The following is a 20,444-nucleotide window of genomic DNA, read 5'->3' on the forward strand; positions in this document are numbered from 1 at the left end:
AGAGTTTCAACATCTTCATTCACTCCAATGGACCAGTTTTTTACCTCACAAAAGTTCCCACAATTAAGGTTCTTGATTAAGCAGCGCTGTTGAGTTGCAGCAAAATAGAGCGTCTGTGATGTACTTTGAAAGGGTCACATGGTTCAATAATCCAATTGTATTCACCTTATGTAGCCCCGCCCACTTGATCCAGGTGTGTTATGACTTCCTGTTCAAAACACCGTCTGTTTTACCTGCTCACTAGTACTGTACTGTCACAGGAAGTGTCAACACAATAGGAAGTAACTGGCTGACCCTTGTGTTGGAACATAAGGTGAATATTATCAGCTTTATTTTATACATTCAAACGTAGCGTGTGACCCCTTCCTGGCTGTTCATTGGCTACATGAGTCACGCATTTTGGACCTCCGCTGGCGCCACTCTCTTAAGGTGCGTTCAGAGACAGAGCGATAGGGCGAAAATTCGCTCGTCGCCTCGCCCGAGATGTCAAATATCCCAACTCGAGCAAAACTTCGCTGGCAACAGTCGCTTGCTGCTCAACACTGATTGGCTGCCGTAACCCCGGAGTATTTATTCATTCTTGCATCAGGGGAAAACACAGTTGTGTTGTTTGCGTTTTCATCCTGTCTAACGTTAGAGCTGTGTGCTGCTTGTTTCTTGACAGTGAAGATCTCTCTCGTTTCTCAAGCTCGCTGCACCTCGCCCACATCTATCAGCGGGCCATCACCATCCGACACAGGTGCTGCCAATAGTGCACAAATAGTCTCTCCCTCTCTCCGAGCTCTGAGTACGAACACCTCGGCCCGAGCAGCGGAGTGCGCTCCCGGGTTTGCGGAGCTCCGCCTTGCGCTGCCTTCCTGGAGTATGTCCTGTGCATTACGCTCCCCGACCGACCTCAGAATTGTGCCCGTTGTTGACGAGCGATTTAAACACAGCGACAGAGCGATTCCAAAGGGTTGAATGGAGCGACAGGGAGAAAAATAAATATCTCTGTGTGAACACAGCTTTACTAGATTGCTCTGGTCTTACTAGATTTGACTTGACCCGTTTGTGTTACAACTTCCTGTTCCTGTTTGACCTGCTCAAACCAGAGATCGTCTCTCTGGTCAAAGCTAGTGGAAGCATAAGCTCTGCCACAGGAAGTGTAAACACCATCGATTCTGATTGTGTTTACACTAGGGGTGTCACGATACACTCAGTTCACGATACGATACGTATCACGATACTGGGTTCACGATAACGATACGATACGATACGATTTTAACAATATTTTTTTAAACTTGAATACTGACAATATATGACTGGAAAAGTAGTATTTTATTTGAAATGCACAAATACAAAACATGCTTTTGTGGGAAATTGTTATTACATTAACAACTAGAAAAAACATGAGATTGGAGATAAGGCTTATCTTGAAATAGAATGAGTTACACCGTCACTTAGATTTACTTTGAACTAAAAGGTTTCTCAGCAGTATAAATTCTCATTATGCATCTTCAGTTTTTCTTCAAACTCAAACAACAAGACTTTTCTTAGTCTATTTTTTATGCATCTTCAGTTTTTCCTGTCAAGTAAACAGTTTTGCCAGAAACTCAATTGAATGGTTTCTCTCCTGTATAACTTCTCATGTGTCTCTTCAGAGACTTGTTCAACTGAACTACTTTCCACACATTGAACTTCAATAAACAAAGACGTTTCTTAGTCTATTTAAAAAAAAAAAAAAAAAAAACGCGATATGAGATTTCATCTCAACGATACATATCGTGACGTTTTACTATCGCGAAATTTCGTGGGACGATATATTGTGACACCCCTAGTTTACACTTCCTCTTAGTCTCTCAAGCCAGACTGTCTCTTCTACATGAGGTGAATAGCAGAGTTCTGCTTGAAATTGCAATGGAGCTGACAGGTCTTGTTGTGATGACATGTCTGGGATGAGTGTGCAGCTTTAGTCTGAATTGGGGAAATCATTTATAATCCTAATGTGAATGTGTTGTTGTGGCCAAGTGATACAGTGGTGATACAGTAGCAGTCACAAGTGTTTACACATGACTGTAAACAGACACTATTCTATTCAGTAATGTTACTGCATTCAATTAATATTGTAACAGTCAATTTCAGCTATGTTAGTGTTTCCTTGGGACTTGAAAAATCCACTCGCTATAGGAAGACGGAAAGAGTGAAGTGTGTGTGTGCGTGCGCGCATGCGAGCATGTGTGTGTGCGTGCGTGTGTGTGTGTGTGTGTGCGTGCGTGTGTGTGTGCGTCGTGCATGTGTGTGTGTGCCCGTGTGCGTGCGTGCATGTGTGCGTGCGTGTGTGTGCGTCGTGCATGTGTTTGTGTGCGTGTCTGTGTGTGTGCGTGTGTGTGTGTGTGTGCGTGTGCGTGCATGTGCGTGTGTGTGCGTGTGCGAGCATGCTTCTTGTATGTCAGTTAAAGAGGAAGACTGGTTTCATTGATAAGAGCACAGAACGGCCCGTGTGTATTTTGAGCTGGAGCTCATTTGTATTCTTTGATAAGAGAGTAGAGATAGAGATGCAGGCGTCTGGATCAGAAGACTATCTACGCTTTTCTTTCTTGTGTTTTTCTCTTATATATATCTCAAATATCAAACCTGTGCTGCCTGCGTCTAGACAGGAGTTTTGTGTGCGCACACTTGGAAAGAATGTAACGGATATGTTTGTGTTTGATTCAAAATGAGCCTTTTATGGGTTTAAAAGTGGCACATGTACACAGGCAGGCACCACACACCATGCTTTTCACTGCTTTCTCTCCAGCCAGTGTCTTTAGTGGGCATTCTTTTACTTCTGGCCATTCTTCCCTACCAACACACAGATAAACTACAGATTTGTCCCTAGCAACCCACAGATAAACTACAGATATGTCCCTAGCAACGCACAGATAAACAACAGATTTGTCCCTAGCAACGCACAGATAAACTACAGATTTGTCCCTAGCAACGCACAGATAAACAACAGATTTGTCCCTAGCAACGCACAGATAAACAACAGATTTGTCCCTAGCAACGCACAGATAAACAACAGATTTGTCCCTAGCAACGCACAGATAAACTACAGATTTGTTCCTGGTTTGTATCTTAATTTCCCTCCCTCTGTTGTTCTCAGGCTGGACAGTTGGCACCAGACCAGACCAATGGAGCCCAGACTGACAGCACTGAAGACTTTGTTTGTCTTCATCATCGTCTTCACCTCTGGTAAGACAATCACACTGATGAAGATGTCATCTTCACTTAATGGATATGGGGGGGGGGATCCCCAGATCAACAGAGGTGGTGGAGCAACAACTGGGACTGCAGGGGGAGTTGGCCAAGTACAATTGGGGAGAAACCGAGGGGGAATCAGAAGAAAACTTGATCAAAACAAAACAAAAACAAGCGAGAATTCGCAATAGCTGTGATCACAAGTGACCCCGAAACACATTTAGAGTTTTATAAACTCTTGGAAAGAGATGAATGTAAACTTTCTGTTGATATCAAAATGATCTTTGTACTCCAAAGATTGAGTGAGATACATCCCTTTATGTCGACTCTCCACTGTTTCCAAACTATGTTTTTGAGAAAAACACCCTGAAAGTTGGACAAAGTAAGCTAGTTCTGTTTGTCATTTCACAATAAATGGTTACACAGCAGGAAAGCCAATGCTTTATTTGACTAAAATCTGATGAAAACCCAAACAGCCAAAATCAATATTTTCCCATAAAATCGCATTTCCACACAAACGGGCCTGTGCTACATGTGACTGATTTTCTCCAAGCAGGTCACATATGCACATTTTTTATTTGTAGGATTGCAGGGGCAGCACATCCTACTGCCTCTGCCACCCTGTATTTTGAAATCCCCTCCCACCACCGCCCGCTTTTAGCCAATTGTCATGAACACCAACACACATCCCGCCCCCTTTTGACCAGTGGGCGTGATCAGTTCTAAGTTGGCCCATGACACTTTTCTACAGTGTTTCGTGCAAATCAGAACTTTTTGAGATATCGTGCGGACAAACGGACCACCAAGCAGTCACCTCTCTTATTGAGAATGAACATGGACCATTCCACCTGTTACCAATGTAATCGTGCGTTCCTTTATCGCAAAATAACTGGGATGTGGAGGCTAAATGACATCACATCCGTTTTGTTAGCGTTCCATTTGCAAAAAACTTGAGCTGGGAAGTTCACTGTTGATTGGTCAGATCCAGTCGCTAGCCAGGCTAGCCATTGTTAGCAATAACAATTGACAACATGGCATTTCGCTGCATTTTGCGCATACAAACACTGCAGCCTCATGTCCACACAGATAGAAGTTAGGCAGTGCTGTGTGTACAGCTGATTTAATGAGACACAAACAAAACAGAAGTGCTAAACAATATTACTACGATTACTACTACTGTTGTTGCGTGGCGCAGCCATCTTGGATTTTTGAGGTTGGGGCTGCTGAGACTCCTACGAGTTTGGAATGGGAAATACCAGCTCTGATGACGTCACCGCCCAGCTCATGACCTTTGAAGTCGTAAGATTACCAGTCCCCAGTTATAAAGGAATGCACGATAAATCTCTGCCTGTCTCTCCTCTCCAGCTTCAAGTGAAAACGACCGGGACTGGACGTTTTGTGGCACCTGGCACCATGGCACCAACCACTCCCTGAAGCTGAACTACAACCTTTCCACAGGCTGTGACGAGATCTTGATCTCGGCCAATGAGAGCTCTCTGTCTGTGGAGGGGCGGATCACGGCCCGCTGTGTCCAGTCCAAAGTGATCCCACTGAAGCCTGTTTCAGGAGGACAGAGTGGCTTCTGTCTGTACTGGGAACCATTGCTGGACTTGTTGCTGGTGGAGGTAAATCAGCATCGTATATGGAACCAGCACCGGATAGTCTTGATATTTGATTATTATTTGCAAATTTGTATGCCTCCGCTGGCGAAAGCCAGGCTGGAGGCATTATGGATTCGGGTTGTCCGTCTGTCCGTTCGTCCGTCCGTCCGATGTTGGTTAACGTGATATCTCAGGAACGCCTTCACGGAATTTCTTCCAATTTGGCTCAAACATCGACTTGGACGTAAGCATGAACTGATTAGATTTTGGTGATCAAAGGTCAAGGTCACTGTGACCTCACGGACGCCATTCCCAAGGTCGTTAACACGATATACTCTCCACCTGATGATGTGTGGTGAGCTGCCACAAACTGGCTGCCGTGCATCACCCAGGTGGGTGCTACACATCGGTGGTGGATGAGTGGAGTCCCCGCCCCCTGATATGTGAGGCACTTTGAGTATCTAGAAATTATTATTATTATTATTATTATATCAGATAAAGTACTACTCTGTCTGGTTACACTGTAAGGTGTTTATGTGCATCTTCATATTTCAGTATCCCAATACATGAACAGTGTTGGCATTGGTGGGAAAAAAAGTAGATTTCCCCCCCCCCCTGCCATTTCTAAGCTAGCTCAATATGAGAGGATGACTACTATGGAAGTGACATTTTGTTGTGCTACATGAATACACATAATATTCATATAATGTTACCATGGAATAGAAAGTTGCATGTACCGTGAGAACTAGTCTCACTTGCCAGACTCTTCCTACAACGGGGGAGAGTCTGGCTGCTAATACCTCCACTCTGGTATAGCGGGGGGGGGGGGGGGTTGGAGGCTGTGTTTAGCTTTACAACCATCCACCGAAAGTACCAAGCAGGCCTGCTTTATTGCACAATCCAGATCCAATAGTTTTCAGCGTGTAGCAACGAGCTAGCATTGTTGATGTTATGGTTTCACAGCGGCAGAGGCATTTGAGATAGACAGATTTGTCATGGAGGGAGCGAAGAGGAAATCCATAAATGGTCGTCAACTGAAATGGTCAGCACCAATGGCAGAGCTTGTACCAGCAGCCTGTTTGCATGCAGCCAGACTTCTCTCCCGGCAGGGAGGGAAGTCTGGCGAGCGAGACTACGTGAGAACAAACAGTGAAGATAGGGTATGTTGTTTGCATTCCTGGTGGAAGGGATAATATTTTGATGTGTTTAGTTGTGTTCCTGATGCTGTGGTGTAGGTTGGAGGACAGAACCACACCCTGTGCCACACTGCAGGCCTGCAGGAGTCCTGCTGCACCGACCTGTCTGATAAAAGCACCGTGACTACAGCAGCCTACGGCATCGGCAACGGATCCGTCAAAACCGACGTATTGAGCTCCAAAACAAAGACGGCCTACAAGTTTTTTGGAGGCCGAATCAACTGCAGTAAGGAAGGATGGATAAGGGGACATTCACACCAAAAGCGTTTTTTTCCGTCAGAACGCTATGAAAATCATGTTGAGAGCACTTCCATTGTGCACAAAACAGCGCACGGAGCGTTTTTTCTGCGCTCCGTTTGTTTTCTGCTGTAGTCGCGTGTAGTACAGATCAGAACACAACGACCACACGGACGGTAGCCAGTTGGTTTTGTCTGTTTGATGTTGTTCACTGTCAACATGAAAGCCAGGTTATTGCCAATTCTGGCAGCAGCCGAGGTTGAAAATCCCTCGGGAGGAGAAAAGGTAGGAGGAGTGAAAAAGAGGATCAGGGCGCTTTTCCTCTAATGTTCAACTTTTTTCAGCTTTAAAACGCCCACAGCGCTCCTCCAAAAACAACAGACGCCACCAGCGTTTAAACGCCAGGTGCGTTCATTAAAAGAGGAGCACGTCTAGCGCGTTCCTTACATAGAGAATGAATTGCAGAAAGACGCTGGCAGCTCCAAAAACGCTTTTGGTCTGAATGTCCCCTAAATAGGGTTACAAATAAATAAATATATTTGTGTCAGGTTTTACGTCGCATTTGCTCTTATAATAAACCTTTGCTCTTGCATCTTGCAGAAAAGGAGTTCTGCGATGAAGCCGCTCAGGGATCTGCACAAGTCAACATGTAAGTGTCAACACCTGGAGCTTAAAGGAGGACTTACCCCCTAGATATGTATCAGAACAGTGATTTGAAAAAACCTATGGAAAAAACCAAGAAATGACATATACTCTTGTCTATACTAGACTCTTTGGCTGTGCTCAGCTGAGGAATTCTTTTCGGAAATCGACGCCATTACAGTTTGCCCACCGCCTCGAAAATAATTTATTTGAGAGCTGCAATATCTTTATAAATATCAACAACTAGCCAACGCTGGTGGCCTGTATGGAAACAGCGTTGCTCAAAATGGTTGAAAGTTATATCAATTTGGTAATTCAGTGGCGAACTAGAAATTTAATTATTTTTCTGCATTTATGTGTATGTGTATCTATCGCTAAGAGCATAGTGACGCGAGGCTCGTTACCGCAGCACACCGCACAATAGGACAAACCCTGGGGTAACACAATGCAAGATTTCTCCACGTCATTCCCTCGTCCAACTTGCCATAAATCGCGCCATCAAATCCGTTTTTAATTTTCGTTTCTCCCTTTTCCATGATTCTTTGCAAAAGTTTTCCACTCAGCGCAGAGCTGCAGCGGGGCGCAGAGCGTTCTCCCCCTCCCTCCTCCCAGACCCCGGCTGGCGAAACAGCATCCTGCATGGGGCGCTCTGTAACCTCACGGAGCAACAACAAACAAACACAGACAGAAATAGCTGGTGTGCGATTTTTCTGCTCAATACAGTCTGAGATTGGGTACAGGACTGCGGGAATCCCGCATCTGTTTGCGAAGGTGCGACTGGACAGGACGCTTTTCACAGACAGGGGCACAGCGCGTGAGGCTGCAGGAGCTGAGCTGCCATAGAATATAGGTGAGGTGATGAGACAGGCGGTCAGAGTCTTGGGGAGATCGGAGGTCTGCTGGCCAACACTGGACACCAGATGCACCCCGGCACCCACACATAAAGGCAGCACTTCATAAAGGCAGTGTCACTTCATGCCTTCTCCGAGTCCTCCCCGTCGAAAGTGAAGCAGGAAAATACATTTTAGGCTGTTAGGCATTCTCTGTTGTCTCTCAACCTAATATATTTGGAATTCTGGACAAAATCATATCTAGGCTACATCAGATTTGCAGGTTCCGTGCGTTGCAGGCAGAGGGGGAGAGAGAGAGAGAGAGAGAGAGATCGGCTCAATACCGATATAATCTCAGTATGAGATGCAGGGAAATATATTATAGTAGCCGATGTGTTTAGAGCAGCTTTGTCACGTTGTCACGTCGTAGTATAGCGTTATATTTTACATGTGCGCTAAACTGCGATGAGATTTGTTTGCGGAAATGTCAGACTGAACTTCTCATCCCATGCAAAAGCCCCCGCTTCGGCCATGAGGCAGAGCACTGCTGCTGCTGTGCGCGCCCCCGCTTGGGGCTCGTGCATGAGGATAGCACTCTCTCCCGCCTGACTGGCCGCGAGAGAGTGCTTCCAACTCGGACTGATAATATAAACATCATCACTTGAGCTTATCCAGGTAAGATATTAATAAAGTAATGACACATTCAGCGGGAAACTAACTATATTTAAGACATGTGCCAACTTTGACGACGTTTGGTTCAGTATTTTAACACGTTGAGTGCCATGGACGAGATATCTCGGCTTACATGATCCAACCGTTAAGTGCCAAGGACGAGATATCTCGGCTTACATAAACATTTTTTTTTTTTGACGGTGGGACATCGATCAACCCCTTTTACGTCTCCTATAGCAGAATTGGAGGAAGAGAATGTGTATAATCTATTTTACCGACCAGCTAAGTGGGGACAGTGCCCTCCAGACAGAGAGGAATCCGAGCAAAAAACAGCCGCGGGTCCGTCCGCGGGAGAAAGCATTCTAATTTTCAAGGAAATAGCTGGGCGAAAGCGCTTTCGATTTCACACACACACACACACACACACACACACACACACACACACACACGCGCGCGTGCGCGCACACACACACACTCGAGTACCTTTGAGCATAAATAAGACCAGAATCGCAAAAGCTTCTTCAAAGCTCTCAGCCGACACCTCAAGAAACGAACGAGCCAGTTTTACAGTCCAGACTGCCCGAGAGCGGCCGCGGAGCCTCCTCCCTCCGCAGCACAGACGGAGGGAGGAGTTTGGAGACACACACACACACACACACACACACACACACACACACACACACACACACACACACACACACACACACACAATACAGTATACAGACTTGCCCAAGGGCACCCATAATCACAGGCACGTGAGGTGGTTCTAAAAATCCATTTATCTCTAAACTCTCTGAAAATCTCTGAAACCATGCTGTACTCAACGGCTAATATCTACATAACTACTAACTCTGCAAACTAACTCTTTTAGACAGAGAAAGCACACATTCTATTAGTACTTTTGTGAACTTCGTGTTCACAAACTCCAAGCAGAAAAGAATCCTCGGCTCTTGTAAAATGAGCCAGAATCCTCAAAAAACGGCCTGGCACAAGCTACCTACAGCATTGAAAAAAGGGCTGGCACTCAATGTGTTAAGAGCAAACAGATTTTTTTTTACTTCAGTTAGAGCCCTCTGGAGCCTGATACTAAGTGAGGTTTTTCCATCTTGCCTAGTTGTATAGGCTTTGGAGATGCACCAGATGCACGCGCTAAACCCACCGTGACGTCAGGATGTACCAAATATCCCATTCATTTGAGGGCACAAAAAAAAGCAGTGTTCCACCCTTAGAGGGCTCTTATGCCAGTTATGCTGCTGAAAAATGATACAAATGGTAAAATGGCAACAGTTTGGTCACAAATGTGGAAATTTTGACCAGCATTCTTCACACACCACCCCCAAAGTCATATATATTGGTTAAAAGCTGAAAAAAAGTGTTTTGGAGGTAAGTTCTCCTTTAATGACTCTGTACTGTACTCTGTAGTATCTGCTGCTGTGAAGCTTTGAGGTGTCACGAGTGAAAAGCAGCGTGTTGATTGCAAACAGGAAGTTCAACTTTGCAGTATGACTGGGTGGGGACTGCAACAATAACCATGCTTGCTTTATAGTGACCACCTTGCACTGCAGTTCTTAACATGGTGTGTGTGTGTGTGTGTGTGTGTGTGTGTGTGTGTGTGTGTGTGTGTGTGTGTGTGTGTGTGTGTGTGTGTGTGTTTGTGTGTGTGTGTGTGTGTGTGTACGTGTGTGTGTGTACGTGTGCGTGTGTGTGTGTGTGTGTGTGTGTGTGTGTGTGTACGTGTGCGTGCACGTGCGTGCAGGATCGAGCAGGCAGTGATGAAGTCCCAGGCTGTAGGGAACGTGGAGCTGCCCTGTGCTCTCAGCTCTGTGGTGGAGATGAAAGAGGATTTCGCAGGCTACGATGTCGTTTTGCCTGTAAGACACACACACACACGCACACACACACACACACACACACACACACACACACACACACACAAGCAGGAATTTAAATAAATGATTGATGTGGGTAAGTAAGTAGGCTTATTGTTAGTGAGCTTTTCCTCCTGCTACTGTGGAACGATGCTCCAACATGCAAATAAAACCACATGTTCTCACATAGAGTTGCAAAACCGAGCATTCATCAAAGTGATTCATTCTTAAACATAAACAAAGAAAAAACATTAAATGAACGGTTTGTTGAAACTCACCATTTCTTTCCAATGGAGTTCAGTGAATACAGGATATCCACAAGGCGAGCCGTTTACCGTCTTTCTCTAACGTAACTAAGGTTAACTAATAAGATCCAGACCTCCGATGACTAAAATCATTCATCCAGTCAAAAGATAGAGTTAAAAACGACCAATATGTAAAAACTGACAGTGATGTGACTTGAAAAAGTAAGAAAATAGTGTAGAATTGACCGGAGATTCAAGTAACAGCTGGCGCTCTGTGATGATGACATCATCAACAAAAAGTGAGTTGCTCTCAAACGCTCCGTGTTGTTATGGATATAATATAATAAGATTATGGATTTTGAGCACTTTTGAAAACATTTGGTATAATGTAAGTGCATAACTAAAGAATATATATAACATAGGTCTACTCGTTTTTAGACATTTTAATGCTATAATAATATAATGATCATGCTAAAGGTTACATATTGCATCTTTAAACAAGCATTATTTCAGTAATGATTGTATAGTTGGGACAGGAGTCTGATTTAAAGGGTTCGGGTGCAAATAGATCTCAAACTAAATACCAATGTTCACTCATCGCTCCACGTTGACTGCTTAATAGAGTTAATAGAGCAGCGCAGGGACCATTTATCTTTGTAGGGTTAACCAGAAATCGCCGCCATGTTGGACCATCAGGGGAAAAGGCTATGGGGTTTTAGAATGGGGATTTATTTATTTATGACTTTTGAAATATTTTTCTGAAAATCGCGTAAAAAAACAAACGCATTTACGTTTCAAAAGTCATAAAAGTGGCGCACGTTTTGGAAGATGATCCTGCTGAACACAAATGACCACTCCCATAAACTTTTGGTAATACAGACCTACAGCATTTCATGCATTGAACTGAATTCCCAATTGTAAAAAGCCCATAGCCTTTCCCCCTGAGGAGGAATAGTTTAAAGGCCAAAGTGATGGGTCTTGAATGGTGTGTTTACGCACGTAGGAAGGTCATAGATTTGAAGCATACAAAGTCAGAGCAGGTTGTTGTCTCTTCTCCTCTAGACTGGGCGTTATTCCTTCTTTGTTTTAATCAGGGCTTTACTTTATATACAGTGAGCAATGAGCACTCTAGTCATTTGCATGTAAGTCTAGGCTAGTGGTGATTTAGATGATAAAATAGGTGTTACGTTCGCCACACGAGACTGAATGAGAGCAGCACTTTACTGGCAAATACGAGATGGAGGGTGGAGGTTGACAGGTTGTTTCCTGCCGCTGAAAATGTTGCCACCTTTGTAAATAAGCCAGACATAAATATCACTCTGCTAGCATCATATGTACTGATTACAAGTGTGTAGAGAAGCTTGAAACAGCATCGCTCTCTACTGCACACCACACCCTCACACAGGACGTGACACTTTCAACACATCTGTGTCTCTTCGTTGGGGACATTCAACCCTGCGTTGCTTGTCAACACAGCATAATGTGTCCTGCTCTGACAAAATCAGTCACACTGAAACACATTTTGAGTTTTATACTCTGTTGGAAAGAGGAGAATGTAAGCTTTCTGGTGATATTAAAATGATCTTTGTCCTCCAAAGATTGAGTGAGATACACCCCTTTATGTCTTTATGACTGTTTCCAAACTATGTTTTTGAGAAAAATGGTTAATGGTAAATGGCCTGCATTTATATAGCACTTTTATCCAAAGTGCTTTACAGTCAGTAGGTACATTCACCCATTCACACACCGATGGCGGCAGGCTACCACGCAGGGTGCTGGCACACCAACGGGAGCAATTTGGGGTTCAGTGTCTTTCCCAAGGACACTTCGACATGCAGACTGGAGGAGCCGGGATTCGAACCACCGACCTCTTTTATCCAAAGCGAGGATTGTTATCATCATCATGTTGTCTCATGAATCGAAAAGGCCAAACTGCAACAAAAGTGTTTCCCGTTTTACGTAGGAACCGTTGCATAAACGCAGCTTAAACTTACATTTCGAGTTGACTGACTTGAAAGTGAATGGATTTCCTTCTTTAGCCTATCCTTCCATTGCCTCTCTGCTTCTGTCCATATTTGAATCTCTTGCCTGTGTGTCTATGTTGTGTTGTTGTGTTGTGTTGTGTTGTGTTGTTGTGTGTTGTGTTGTGTTGTGTGTTGTGTTGTGTGTTGTGTTGTGCAGGCCTCTCCAGACTCCACCCCCTCGGTGTACCTGCCCCCCGCTCTGGGCCTGGCTGTTGGGAAGCCTGCCAAAGTGGTGTGCACTTTCTTCAAAAACACCTCCCTGTTCCAGGTGAGACTCGAGCCCAAAAGTCACAAAGACGTACATGGAGTGTCATTTTGTTCCGGATTTTATATGGATTTTTCTAAATGTCTATGGAGAAAATGAATGGGAAACTCACTTCCGGGGCAAAATATGTCACGTGACGGTTCAGCTCTATACATTTGAGATGAATATACTAAATAAATATCCCAACAAATCTATAATTCCTTATAGGAATAGACTATTATAACCTAGTGATAGGCTACTAGCCTACAGACGAAAAAAAGACGAAAATACCACAATATTTTCACTTGAGTGCTGTCTGGGCACTATAGGAATATTATAGGAGTATAGATTTGTCGTTACGGCCGTCACAGAAATAGGGAAAATGTCTTGACATGAAATAACAAAAAGCATAAAAAGTTCAAATAAATATCAAAAAGCAAGGCGATCCATGACTGTGACAGGAAGTGGCTTATTTGCGGGCCTCCCTAGCAGGGCCATTGCGGGCTCTGTGTGTCAAAAGGGTGTCTGTTTACCCTCAGTCAACACAGGCTGTCTGGAGGAGACGAGTCAATATGAACTCAGGCACAGTCACACAATCCTGATCCAAGCTTAGACTTTCAATCGATGCTCCGTCTCTCCTTCCAAGAATACTACAATCCTTCAAATAGCTTTTGTTCCTGTATGGAATGTGAAGAAGCCAACTGTACGCCAGAGATACTTAGAAGTCATTTTGTGCAAGTCTCAAGTCTCTTAAGGATGAACGTTCTATCATCTCCTGGATGCCATCCGGTCTGCTTAGAACACTGCGTAGCTAAAACTGTTGAAATCAAAGCACGTACTGTATTATCCTCACTCCTTATCTATTAGCATACATTATCAGCATTGGTTAGTTGAAATTCTCATTAGCAGACGTTTCCTTAATGTTAATGGACCAAAAAATAATAGATTCTCCCAAATCTCGAGTCTAACAGGCGATGTACACCAGGGGCCAGTTGCACCAACTGGTCTTACACTGGTCTTAAGCTAAGTTGGTCGTAACTTTACGACCTAACAGCTCTGCCGGTTGCACCAAGACGGCTTAAGCCTTCTTTTCACTACGACCAGGCATAACTCTTACGCCTGGTCAGGAGGAGGCGTAGAGCCTGCCTGTAACAGAGATCTCTGTGTCTTATCAGCGGAGACCTTTTTGAGTCCTTACCGTCATCGTCACCGTCACCGTCGTAACACAGCCATCGAAGCATGATGTTAGATTATAACGAACTAGTTGTGTGGCTTAGCCTTCCCAAATGTTGCCGTTCATTTTTTAGAATTTAATACATAGAATTGGGAACGTTACATTAAATTTCATTCAGACTGTCTGTCTGGCTTTTTCCCCTGGAGCGAGGGAGGGTGGGAGGAGTGTAGTGTAGTGATGCAGTTACAGTAGCGGCTGATAGAGCGTAGTGGCACAGTGACGCTCCAAGCAGGTCGCGAGGCACATTTTTGCAACATCATCCAATCAGGGTCCATTCCCTGGCAATTCACATGGACGCGCATTGCTACGACCGGCGTAGACCAGACGTAAGCCGTGTTGGTGCAACAGGCATAAATCCACTCTAAAGACTGGTCTTAACTAAGACCGACGTAGGAGTTACGACCAGGCATAGTTAAGACCACTTGGTGCAACCGGCCCCAGATGTGTTGCGTCTACGCTAAAACTGCCGGATCGACTCTCGCCCATGTTAATTGATGTGATACATGCGGTACGGAAAAATTACGCACCTGTTCTATTTTTGTCGGGTCCCGCATGCGTCTGACAGATGACATGAGTGTGGGTCTGTTCTCAGCCGTACCGCATCTGTTCCAGAGCTGGTGGACATTAAGCCTTAAGTCAAGTCTCACATCTTTTCAGGAAGAGTCTCAAGTCACTGTGGGTGCGACTTTAGTGCGACTCGAGTCCAAGTCCCCCATCTCTGATGTATGCTATGGAGGACAGGTGAAGATGATGTCTAATATTGTGTGTGTGTGTGTGTGTGTGTGTGTGTGTGTGTGTGTGTGTATCTGTCCCAGGAGAGTCGTGGAGACTTCAGGATTGTGGACAATGTGGTGGGAATCACCGTGGAGAACAAGACCATCACTGATCTGTCTGAACCAATCAGGATAGGCTTCCATCATGACGCCATACCTGTGAGTTTGTGTGTGTTCGCATCCTGTTATGTCTCTATGCTTTATGTCCTCACTATCTGTGTTGTCTATATCTCTGTTATGTCTCTATGCTTTATGTCCTCACTATCTGTGTTGTCTATATCTCTGTTATGTCTCTATGCTTTATGTCGTCACTATCTGTGTTGTCTATATCTCTGTTATGTCTCTATGCTTTATGTCGTCACTATCTGTGTTGTCTATATCTCTGTTATGTCTCTATGCTTTATGTCGTCACTATCTGTGTTGTCTATATCTCTGTTATGTCTCTATGCTTTATGTCGTCACTATCTGTGTTGTCTATATCTCTGTTATGTCTCTATGCTTTATGTCGTCACTATCTGTGTTGTCTATATCTCTGTTACGTCTCTATGCTTTATGTCGTCACTATCTGTGTTGTCTATATCTCTGTTATGTCTCTATGCTTTATGTCGTCACTATCTGTGTTGTCTATATCTCTGTTATGTCTCTATGCTTTATGTCGTCACTATCTGTGTTGTCTATATCTCTGTTATGTCTCTATGCTTTATGTCGTCACTATCTGTGTTGTCTATATCTCTGTTATGTCTCTATGCTTTATGTCGTCACTATCTGTGTTGTCTATATCTCTGTTATGTCTCTATGCTTTGTGTCGTCACTATCTGTGTTGTCTATATCTCTGTTATGTCTCTATGCTTTATGTCGTCACTATCTGTGTTGTCTATATCTCTGTTATGTCTCTATGCTTTATGTCTTCACTATCTGTGTTGTCTATATCTCTGTTATGTCTCTATGCTTTATGTCGTCACTATCTGTGTTGTCTATATCTCTGTTATGTCTCTATGCTTTATGTCGTCACTATCTGTGTTGTCTATATCTCTGTTATGTCTCTATGCTTTGTGTCGTCACTATCTGTGTTGTCTATATCTCTGTTATGTCTCTATGCTTTATGTCGTCACTATCTGTGTTGTCTATATCTCTGTTATGTCTCTATGCTTTATGTCGTCACTATCTGTGTTGTCTATATCTCTGTTATGTCTCTATGCTTTATGTCATCACTATCTGTGTTGTCTATATCTCTGTTATGTCTCTATGCTTTATGTCGTCACTATCTGTGTTGTCTATATCTCTGTTATGTCTCTATGCTTTATGTCTTCACTATCTGTGTTGTCTATATCTCTGTTATGTCTCTATGCTTTATGTCTTCACTATCTGTGTTGTCTATATCTCTGTTATGTCTCTATGCTTTATGTCTTCACTATCTGTGTTGTCTATATCTCTGTTATGTCTCTATGCTTTATGTCGTCACTATCTGTGTTGTCTATATCTCTGTTATGTCTCTATGCTTTATGTCATCACTATCTGTGTTGTCTATATCTCTGTTATGTCTCTATGCTTTATGTCGTCACTATCTGTGTTGTCTATATCTCTGTTATGTCTCTATGCTTTATGTCGTCACTATCTGTGTTGTCTATATCTCTGTTATGTCTCTATGCTTTATGTCGTCACTATCTGTGTTGTCTATATCTCTGTTATGTCTCTATGCTTTATGTCGTCACTATCTGTGTTGTCTATATCTCTGTTATGTCTCTATGCTTTATGTCGTCACTATCTGTGTTGTCTATATCTCTGTTATGTCTCTATGCTTTATGTCGTCACTATCTGTGTTGTCTATATCTCTGTTATGTCTCTATGCTTTATGTCGTCACTATCTGTGTTGTCTATATCTCTGTTATGTCTCTATGCTTTATGTCGTCACTATCTGTGTTGTCTATATCTCTGTTATGTCTCTATGCTTTATGTCGTCACTATCTGTGTTGTCTATATCTCTGTTATGTCTCTATGCTTTATGTCGTCACTATCTGTGTTGTCTATATCTCTGTTATGTCTCTATGCTTTATGTCGTCACTATCTGTGTTGTCTATATCTCTGTTATGTCTCTATGCTTTATGTCGTCACTATCTGTGTTGTCTATATCTCTGTTATGTCTCTATGCTTTATGTCGTCACTATCTGTGTTGTCTATATCTCTGTTATGTCTCTATGCTTTATGTCGTCACTATCTGTGTTGTCTATATCTCTGTTATGTCTCTATGCTTTATGTCGTCACTATCTGTGTTGTCTATATCTCTGTTATGTCTCTATGCTTTATGTCATCACTATCTGTGTTGTCTATATCTCTGTTATGTCTCTATGCTTTATGTCGTCACTATCTGTGTTGTCTATATCTCTGTTATGTCTCTATGCTTTATGTCGTCACTATCTGTGTTGTCTATATCTCTGTTATGTCTCTATGCTTTATGTCGTCACTATCTGTGTTGTCTATATCTCTGTCTCTGTTTGACCTCCATGTTGTCTAAACTATGCACAAGTCACTAAGCTCTTAGCCTGTAGTACTTATTTTTAGACACTGTTTTGCCAATTACTAGTTACTATTATTTACTAGTTGCTATACTAGTTATCATTTAAAGTGATGTTGAACTCTGGCAGTATCTTAACACATTGAGTGCCACAGCGCTTCAGTAAAATTGTCTGGAGCCTGTGCCAGATTCACTTCCATTCAGTTGAAAACAGCTATAGAATTTTCTCTATTAGGGCTATATTGACAGGGCTGGACTCTAATGAAACATTGGACACTCCTGCTTCTTCCAAACAAGAAATTTTGTTTCTAGACAGTTCCATTATGAAATGACAGCCTCTGAAATAAGAGCACTTTCAAGGGTTTTCTGCTCTTTTTTTTTTTACTTTTCAAGATAAAGTCACTTTTATGAATACTTTTTGCACTCTAATTTCAAGCACATTCACTGACTCTGGCTGGTGTTTTCTGATGTGGTGGCGTGGTGTGGTTCTGTGCAGCCTGCGTGCCCCACCCCCCTCTCCCCCCCTCCCCCCCCCCTGAGCTGCGGGCTCCTCCCCACACGCACACAGTCTGTTTTCGCTTCCTCCGTTTTTGCCCCCGGTGGATCCCAGCGCAACAAGGAAATGGCAAACGGGAGTTACGGGACTGAAGGAAAAGGTTTGGCCGTTCGGCTTCGGGTGCTGCCTTTCTGGCAGGGAATTGTGTGGAGAAACTATATGCAGACAGATAGACAGAAGCAGAAGAGCTCAGTTGTGGGCGCAGATGCAGCCAACTGTCAGCTGCAGACAGAGCAATCTATATGGCTCTGGCTGCAGCATGCATCGGTTTCCCCTTTGATCACGGCATTTTCCGCTTTCTCCTGTACAAAGTAAAGGATCTGAGGTGGGTGGCGCAGCTCCCGTGTAGATGTTTAAGGTGGCGCCGTGTGATCCCTTGAAGGGATTCATGCTCACTGGCTGGGTACGACCTTAAACAGCAGAATTATGGAATAATATGAATTATGATTTTAGGACGTCCACAGACGTCCTTGGCACTCCTCGTTACATTTTTTTAGGACATGCACAGACGTCCTTGGCACTCAATGTGTTAAAATGCAAAGTCAGTGATTCTGTAATCTGTTGCTCTGGTAGAGACTGGAGAATTCACTGCTGTTGTCTGGAGGAACAGACTGAAATCACACGTCTAGCACATATTCACATAAAGGGATGAGGGATTTTTTTTTTTTTTTTTTTTTCTCCCCTTTAATAATACCAATTGGTATTGTATTCTATGTCGTTGGAAAGCCTGATTAGTCACCTTTACAACGAGGTACAACTTGTAAGGATCGTGCATTCGTGGAATGAGCAACACAGCTAAACGTGTGGGTAGCGCCCCACAAAAATGTGCCGAAATCCCCTGCAATATTCTTCTGTTGGTATTCACTCTTGTTTTGAGTTGTTGGTGGTAAACCAAGACAGATTTATCCCACGGGAGACAAATAAGATGACCCTTGAACTCTAACTAGTCTAAATTACTGTTAAACAGATAAAATAGTTGCTTTTTTCTTATTATTAATTTTAGATTTAGAATGTAAATTATCCATAAAATATAATTTTAATGTAATGTAATTTCACATACGGTAACATCAACATTTATTTTTGGCCCATGGCCCTCCATCCAGATTCATTTTCTGCCCTTGATAGGAAATGATTTGGGCTTTTCCACACTGAGAGGAATACATGAATACATACGTGTATGGAAATTGTCAAATTTAAGCATATTGAATATCAGCACAATAATGGCTGCGTTTGCCAAAAGCCTCTTAGCGCTAAGAAGCTTCTTTGACCCTTCTTAGGGCTCCCGTAAGAAGCCAACGCATTTCCCGATTGCTTCTTAGCCCAAAATGATCTTTCGTTAAGAAGGTTTTGTAAGAAGGGTCTGGGGCATTCTTAACACCGTCAGGCAAAAGGAGATAATAATATAGTGTCCACTGTTGTGTTTTTCCCTTTTTCCTTTCTTTCATGCACCCTTTAGTGTTTAAAATTGGGGAACACTTGAAAATCTCTCCTCTATGTAACATGGTTACTTGTGTTTAAAATGTTTTACCGTAGGCTATATTCCTCTAATCAGAATGGATTCCTTTTATAATAAGAATGTTGTGGATTTATATAGCACCTTTCACAGAACCCTTCTTAAGAGCCTTCTTTAGCGTTTGGGAAACACTTCTTTGGAGCATTCTTAACTCCTTAAAGCGGGACTTACCCCCCCAGATTTCCTGCTAAACGGCTCTCCACTCGATCCGAAAACCCCGCAGGCAAGATGGCCGCCCACACTCCCCTCCTTACCTGGCAGAATTCCTCCCCCATAAACTAACATATATTGGCCAATAAGTATGTAACATACAAAATAAAACAACCCGTAATATCTTAATTTTATGTAGAATGCAGAGGACATGTAACTGTTTAGTTAAACTTGCATTCCAGGAATATCGTGCTCTAAAGATGACGATAGTGGCTCGAGACTGTTTCGTCCTGAAACCCACCCGCTTTGCGGTGGTGGTTTTAGCGTAACCTATGTGGGATTCGAGGCGTAACCTATGTGGGTTTTAGCGTAACCTATGTGGGATTCGAGGCGTAACCTGTGTGGGGTTTGGCGTAACCTATGTGGGATTCGAAATAACGCATCCGAGATATAAAACGTTATGAATATAGCCACGTTATAAACAACAAACTAACGCTGGTGATCCGCATGGAAACAGTGTTACTCGAAATGGTTAAAAGTTCTATCAATTTGGTCATTTAGTGGCATTTTACTGCCATGTAACATAACTAACTAGCGGCTAACATTAGCCACAGTGAGCATTACCCATGGATGCATTGCTGTTAAAGGGCTCGCGCCGCGTGAACTACAGTAATAATCAATGGGGGGATTTTTTTTTTCTTCACATGAGTGGGGCGCATGCTAAACCCACCTTGACGTCAGGATGTACCAAATATCCCATTCATTTGAGGGCACACAAAAAAGCAGTGTTCAACCCATAGAGGGAACTTATGCTGCTCAAAATGATACAAATGGTACAATGGTAACAGTTTGGTCTCAAATGTGGAAATTTTGACCAGAATTCTTCACACACCACCCCCAAAGTCATATATATTGGTTAAAAGCTGAA

At 43.2% G+C, this 20,444-nt stretch overlaps 2 protein-coding genes across 2 annotated transcripts in view; both read left to right on the plus strand.

The window, feature by feature from the left end:
- The window catches only part of LOC310791523 (synapse-associated protein 1-like), a gene marked incomplete at both ends in the record, with an annotated part of 178,119 nt that overhangs the window by 142,571 nt on the left and 15,104 nt on the right, over positions 1–20,444 (plus strand). The window lies entirely within an intron of this gene.
- The window catches only part of LOC310791102 (uncharacterized protein), a gene marked incomplete at its 3' end in the record, with an annotated part of 48,739 nt that overhangs the window by 24,640 nt on the left and 3,655 nt on the right, over positions 1–20,444 (plus strand). The window contains exons 2-8 of the mRNA XM_083652803.1: positions 3,125–3,213; positions 4,585–4,844; positions 6,056–6,242; positions 6,854–6,902; positions 10,154–10,268; positions 12,692–12,802; positions 14,828–14,944. Of these exons, the coding sequence (XP_083508929.1) occupies positions 3,153–3,213; positions 4,585–4,844; positions 6,056–6,242; positions 6,854–6,902; positions 10,154–10,268; positions 12,692–12,802; positions 14,828–14,944 (900 nt within the window). The 5' untranslated portion in view covers positions 3,125–3,152. The remainder of the gene's footprint in view (positions 1–3,124; positions 3,214–4,584; positions 4,845–6,055; positions 6,243–6,853; positions 6,903–10,153; positions 10,269–12,691; positions 12,803–14,827; positions 14,945–20,444) is intronic.

Source organism: Poromitra crassiceps, assembly GCF_964638095.1.
Source record: "Poromitra crassiceps genome assembly, chromosome: 16".
In the NCBI taxonomy this organism is placed as follows: domain Eukaryota; kingdom Metazoa; phylum Chordata; class Actinopteri; order Beryciformes; family Melamphaidae; genus Poromitra; species Poromitra crassiceps.